The sequence below is a fragment of the Chenopodium quinoa genome, unplaced genomic scaffold, assembly GCF_001683475.1.
Source record: "Chenopodium quinoa cultivar QQ74 unplaced genomic scaffold, ASM168347v1, whole genome shotgun sequence".
NCBI classification, from domain to species: Eukaryota; Viridiplantae; Streptophyta; class Magnoliopsida; order Caryophyllales; family Amaranthaceae; genus Chenopodium; species Chenopodium quinoa.
The window spans coordinates 3,122,145-3,128,917 of record NW_018742616.1 but is presented as its reverse complement, the minus strand read 5'-3'; the positions used below and the strand labels follow the sequence as shown (position 1 = coordinate 3,128,917).

The 6,773-nt window shown below is 36.5% G+C and overlaps 1 protein-coding gene across 1 annotated transcript; it reads left to right on the top strand.

The window, feature by feature from the left end:
- Positions 1 to 1,367: 1,367 nt before the first annotated feature.
- LOC110721326 lies at positions 1,368 to 4,834 on the top strand. Its single transcript, XM_021900464.1, has 2 exons — positions 1,368 to 1,695; positions 4,824 to 4,834. The coding sequence occupies exons 1-2, from the start codon at positions 1,368 to 1,370 to the stop codon at positions 4,832 to 4,834; spliced, it is 339 nt and encodes a 112-aa protein (XP_021756156.1).
- Positions 4,835 to 6,773: the final 1,939 nt, after the last annotated feature.

Below are 6,773 nucleotides of genomic sequence, written 5' to 3'. Positions count from 1 at the left end.
ATAGATTAGAGGAATGTACATCCGTAATAAATTTCATGAACATTATAGATGAATTAGTTTTACCTTAGTATAATTTTTGTTATGTTTTTATTAGATTGTATTAGGTTTTTTTTTTTTTTTAGGGATTATTAGATTGTATTGGTTGTATTATGGGAATATCCATTATTTAAATTTAATTTATGCATAAACATATTTTTATGTTATTTTTTTCATAATTATTTAAGGTTTGATGTTATATTTAGGTATATTCATGCGGTAAATGTGTGATATTACATTCACAAAATTGCATTTTTTTAATTATTTATTTTGTAAATATGAAATCTTTTTATAGCGGTTCTTACAAAAACGCTATTAAAAGAAGATATGATGTACAACCTAGAAGCACTTACTATAGCGATTTTTTGAACTGCTATTAAAAGGCATCTTATGTTTTTATAGCGAAGCGATTAATAGTGGTTCAAGAACTGCTATAAAAAGAAATTTTAAGCGCTGTAAAATGATAAAATTGGCGTAGTGAGCATCAGTAAGGATTCCTTAGATATTGTGGTAAACAAGATAAGTTTCATGAAAGCATTAGATGCGACAACTTATCAAACCAAGAATAATTTGGAACTATTAGCAATTGGATTGCTTACCTTGAAATTATAAGTGTTAAGACAAGCCCAAGCATGCTTAACCACTTATTGATTTTGGGGGTCTTGGAATCATTTTATTCTCGCCTAAATGGGACAAACTTATAAATGTGTGAATAAAACGTTAATAAAATTGAAAATTGCAAGTATATTTTCAAACTTATTGGTTTATGAATGGGTATTCATTGCAATTCTTTTCATTTGTAGAACAATGTCTGCTACTAACAACAAAAACCAGTTTTCTCTCCGCTCAATTCTCGACAAGGAGAAGTTGAGCGGAACCAACTTCCATGATTGGCAAAGGAATTTGAGGATTGTTCTTATGCAAGAACAAAAGGAGTATGTCCTTGATGAGGAGATGCCTCTCGCTCCGAGTGAGGAGGTATCTTAGGCTGCCCTAAACCGATGGATAAGTGCCAATCGGGATGTCAAATGCATCGCTAGCCACAATGTCCTCGGAGCTTCAAAAGACATTTTTGGAGAAGGACACGGATTTTAAAATCATATCTGAGCTTCAGAATATGTTTCAAGAGCAGGCTAGAACCGAAAGGTTTGAGACCCATAGGCAAATCCTTAAGAGCAAGCTCAAGAAAGGAGAGCCAGTCAGCCAGCATGTACTCAAAATGATTAAATTATTCGAGAACCTGGGGAGGCTCGATGCGAGGTACTTGACCAAGATGGAAATTAACATTATTCTCCATTCGCTGCATAGAGGATATGACCATGAACTATAACATGCACGGCATGGAGAAAACCCTCACAGAGCTTCATCGGATGTTGAAGCAGGCCGAGCAAACGCTCAAGGATGAGGGGAAGCATGACATGCTTATGGTAAAGAAGGGAAATCCATTCAAGCGATCAGTCAAGAAGAAGGGCTACAAGGGGAAGGGCAAGAAGACCTTTTCGCCTAAGCCAAAAGCTACCAAAGGCGACAAGCAAAAGAAGGTAGCTTCTTCTCCGTCCAACTCCGAATGCTTCTACTGCAAGAAGAAGGGGCATTGGAAACAAGACTGCCTCAAGCTTAAGGAGGATAAGAAGAACAACAATGTTGCTTCTTATTCAGGTATATACGTTATAGACCTTAACTTTTCTAGCAATGCTTCATCGGTATTATATACCGGATGTGGCTCACATCTTTGTTCTGATTCTCAAGGACTAAAGAGAAGTAGGAAGCTAGCGAAGGGAGAAGTGAAACTTCGGGTAGGCAATGGAGCAAGGATTGCAGCCTTATCCGTAGGAACACTCAGTTTGTCTTTGCCCTCGGGCCTTGTTTTAGAATTGTACAATTGTTATCATGTTCCAAGTATCACTAGAAACATTATTTCAATTACGGCGTTGGATGCCAAGGGTTTTGAATTCAAGATAAAGGGCAATTGTTGTTCTAGCTATCTTAACAATGTTTTTTATGGTACGACACGTTCAGAAAATGGTCTTTATATATGTGCTTTCTTTAGACAAACAAGTTTATAATGTTTAACATACCACTAAAAGGGTTAAGACCGATGAGCCGAATAAAACCTACTTATGGCATTGTTGTCTAGGCCATATAAACATCAAGCGCATCAAGAAACTTCTTTGCAAAGGTATTCTTGATTTATTTGACTTGGAGTCATTTGAAAATTGTGAATCTTGTTTGCTTGGTAAGATGACAAAGTAACCTTTCTCCAAGTTAAGAGAGAGGTCAAGTGACTTATTGGGACTCATTCACACGGATGTGTGTGGGCTAATGAGCACGACCGCAAGGAAAGATTATCGCTATTTCTTCAACTTTACGGACGAATATAGTAGATATGGATATGTCTATCTAATGTCGCACAAATTTGAATCTTTTGAAAAGTTCAAAGAGTTTTAGAGTCAAGTAGAGTAGCAGCTTGGAAAGAAAATCCAAGCCCTTCGATCGGATTGAGGCGACGAACATTTGAGATATGAATTCGACAATCATTTGAAAGAACATGGTATTCGTTAAGAGTTAACACCTCCCGGAACTCCACAATGGAATGAGGTGTCTGAAAGGAGGAACCAAACCTTGTTGGATATGATTCGATCCATGATGGCTCTAGCCGATCTTCCTATATCGTTTTGGGTACATGCACTTTAAACTGCTGCACTAACACTGAACCGTGCTCCGTCAAAAGTTGTCAAAAATACTTCATATGAAATATGGACGAAGAAACCTCCACGGTTGTCTTTTAATAAAGATTTGGGGTTGCGAAGCATATGTCAAGAGACTCATGTCTGACAAGCTTGCACCAAAATCTGACAAATGTTTCTTTGTGGGGTATCCAAGAAATAAACAGGGGGTTATTACTTCTACAACCAATTTGAGAACAAAGTATTTGTTGCTCGAGATGGTGCCTTTTTAGAAAAGGGGCATCTTTCCAAAATGACAAGTGGGAGGAAAATCGAACTTGATGAAGTTCGAGGATGAACAACAAAAGGAACCTGACAATCAAAGGGCTTTGGAAGCACCTGTTGATAAAAGTCTGAGTCAAACCAACAATGTTGATACTCAACCTATCGCCCCACGTAGGTCGCAAAGGTAAAGATCTCAACCAGATAGATACCTTGGTGTCTTGTTAATCGAGAATCAGGAAGTCCTAGTTATGGATGATGAGTCAGCGACATACAAGAAAGCTATGACAAGTCCCGACTTTACTAAATGGTTAGGGGCCATGAATTCCAATATGGACTCCATGTTTGAAAATCAAGTCTGGGACTTGGTTGATTTGCCCGAATGTTACACACCTATCAGTTGCAAATGGATTTTTAAGATGAAAACTGACAAAGATGGAAATGTATATGTATACAAAGCTAGATTGGTGGCAAAAGGTTACATGCAAATTTACGGCGTTGACTATGATGAAACCTTTTCACCAGTCGCAATGCTTAAGTCTGTCTGGATTATCCTAGCAATTGCCGCATATTAGATTACGAAATATGGCAAATGGATGTCAAAACCGCCTTCCTTAATGGGATTTTGGAAGAAACTGTGTACATGACACATCCTGAAGGTTTTGTGGATCTAAACAATTCTTGGACTAATTGTATTTGTTATTTGGATGATATACTATAAGAGGAGGGGTGAATTGTAGTATGTTCTTAGTGACTAATTTTCGAAGAATATAAAACTGATTGTTGTTAGGAACTTAGACAATGCAAAGCGGATTTTACGAGGAAACCATCCAGGGCCTAACTAGAAGTAAAACCTCGATCCTCCAAGGGATTTAAAACCAAACCAATCCACTATAATAGGCCAAACACTCCTAGTTACAACCTATTACAATCAAACCTTTCTCACAAGTTCCTGACTTAACTTGCTACTCGATAGGATCCTATCCTACCCAACCTAAATCTTGGACTTAGATTCCACTCAGCATTCCCAGAGTACTATTCACTCGGCCGCTCACGAGAAGCTCACTCGGCTTCACACTAGAAGCTTACACTTTACACTCTTACAATTAAAATAACGAGAATCCTCACGAACCCTCACACCCCAATACATAAAACACTCAAAACCCTTTTTTCCATTACAAGATCTCAAAGAATAACTCTAAATACATATGAATGAATAAAGAGATAAAACTAATATGCTGGACACTAGAGATCTGTCCGGAACTTACTGGACGAATTCAAACCAAACCCTGGCCGAAACTTTGACTAGGAGGACTGATTTAGCTTCATAGTGAAGGATAAAACCATTAAGCACGACCACTGCACTTCGTCAGCCTTAACTTTGAATGAATACATATGAGCATATTTATAGTACACCCAAATAATTTTTTTCGTAAATGATAAGTTTTACTAAAAGATATGTTTAAAAGATATTTTCTAAAAATAAGTTTTCCAAAAATATATCTTTTTGTTAAGAATAAATTTTGTCAATAATAAAAAGATATACTCACCATAAAATAAGATTTTATTCAAAACTTATCTTTTAGTTAAAATATTTTCCAAACAAACTTACCTTTTTTCCAAAAGGGATTTATTAGAAAAAATATATATTTTTCAATAAAACCAAATCCATAAAAGATCTGCACGTATGAAATAAATATATATATCATTAAAATCGACTTTTAAAAACGCGCAAACTTAAGTTCCTGTTAGGTTCCGGAACTCTGACAGTCTCTAAGTTCCTGACAGGTCAGTAACTCTAATTTCATTGACTGTTTGGAGTTCATCTTGGTTCTATAGACTTGTTCTAGACTGACTTTTATATCTAGAACATCAACAAACTGTTTGTTTCTATTCTAAGTGACCTACGAGGGGTAGGAGCAACAGTAGAAATATTCTCTTCAACTTTTTGAAGATTTTTGCATGAATTAGATTCAAGTCGGACAATACGAGTTTCGCTAGTTGAATTAGCTTGCTCCAACGCATAACTTGTCAACTGAGTAAACTCATGTGCCCTCGCCTCTGACATGGTTTTATCCACATTCATTTGTTGCTCGTCTCGAACTTCTTTGAGAACCACTTTACTCCCACTTGGCTTTTTAGAAAGAAATTTCTTTTCTAGAAAAACACCATCGGGAGCAACAAACACTTTGTTATCTTTGCGATTGTAGAAGTAATACCCTTTTGTTTCTTTGGGATAATCCACAAAGATACATTTGTCTAATTTAGGGCCTAGTTTATCACTTTGTAAACGTTTTACATAAGCTTCACAACCCCAAATCTTAAGGAAAGACAACTTTGGAAATTTTCCAGTCCATAACTCATATGACGTCTTTTCCACTGCTTTGGACGGGCTTCTGTTTAGTATATTTGTAGCTATTTCTAAAGCATATCCCCAGAACGATACGTGTAGATATGTAAATTAAAGCTCATCATGGGTCGAACCATGTCAAGCAAAGTTCGATTTCTCCATTCTGACACACCGTTTAATTGTGGTGTTCCAGGAGGAGTCAATTGTGAAAGAATTCCACAATCCCTAAGATAATCACTGAAATCTTGGCTCAACTATTCTCCACCACGATCGGATCGTAGTGCTTTAATTCTCTTGCCAAGTTAGTTCTGAACTTCATTCTGGAATTCCTTGAACTTTTCAAAGGATTTCGATTTATGGTTCATTAAGTAGACATATCCATATCTACTTAAATCAAAATCATCAGTAAAAGTTATGAAATAGTTCAACCCACCTCTAGCTTTTAAACTCATGAGCCCATAAACATCCGTATGTATGAGTGCCAAAAGATCATTAGCTCTTTCACCTTTTCCTGTAAAAGGTGATTTGGTCATTTTTCCCAACAAGCATGACTCACAATTCTCAAATGATTCATAATCAAATGAGGAAAGGAGTCCATCCTTTTGTAACTTTTAGATGCGCGTTTGGTTAATATGACCTAACCTACAATGCTATAGGAAGGTTGGGTTTGAACCATCTGTTTGTTGCTTTTTGTGATCTATTTATGTCCATGTTATAAAACAAAATCAACTCATAACTAGCAAATGAAAGACATTTTATTACCTTATCAAGGAACAACATTTGTCCATGATAAGTAAAACCAAATAAGTATTTCAACAAAAACTGAAAATTGTCTCAATAAAACTGGAAATAACAAGTCTAATGTTCATTAAAACTAAAATCAAACTATGAAGCTTTCTCTGGCCAATAGAACACTTCTCATGCACCTTCAAGCTCCATTTCCATGCTAGCCCTACTTCTTTGCAGTTTCTGCAAAACATAAATGATGTTAGCACTGCAACTTGGTATCACATACCTAAGTAGAAGTTAAAATGTATTTATAGAATTATACCTGAGTTTGACGCTTTATCCTTCTTTAGGTAGTCGAGGTATTTCTGGTAGTTGCGCTTCTAATGCCCCTTTTTCTTACAATAGAAGCATTCTCTTTCACCAGCTGCCTTGGGCTTTGGAGTAGACTTGGGGTTTTCTAGAGTCTTGGAAACTTTCTTGCCCTTACTCTTCTTGGTAGACCCTTTCTTGAACACCTTTCCCTTTTGGACCATAAGAACATCTTTCTTATTATCCTTGGGGATCTGTTTTTCTGCACTAATCAGCATGGCATGTAACTCATTCAATGTCTTGTCAGCTTCACACATATTGAAGTTCATGATAAACTGATTGAAAGAATCTGGAAATGAGTGGATAATTATATTAGTAGCCATTTCTCAAGTGTATGGGTG

Bases quoted from the DNA above. Each gene is read 5' to 3' on its own strand.
- LOC110721326 (XM_021900464.1), top strand. From the start codon at position 1,368: ATGCACGGCATGGAGAAAACCCTCACAGAGCTTCATCGGATGTTGAAG.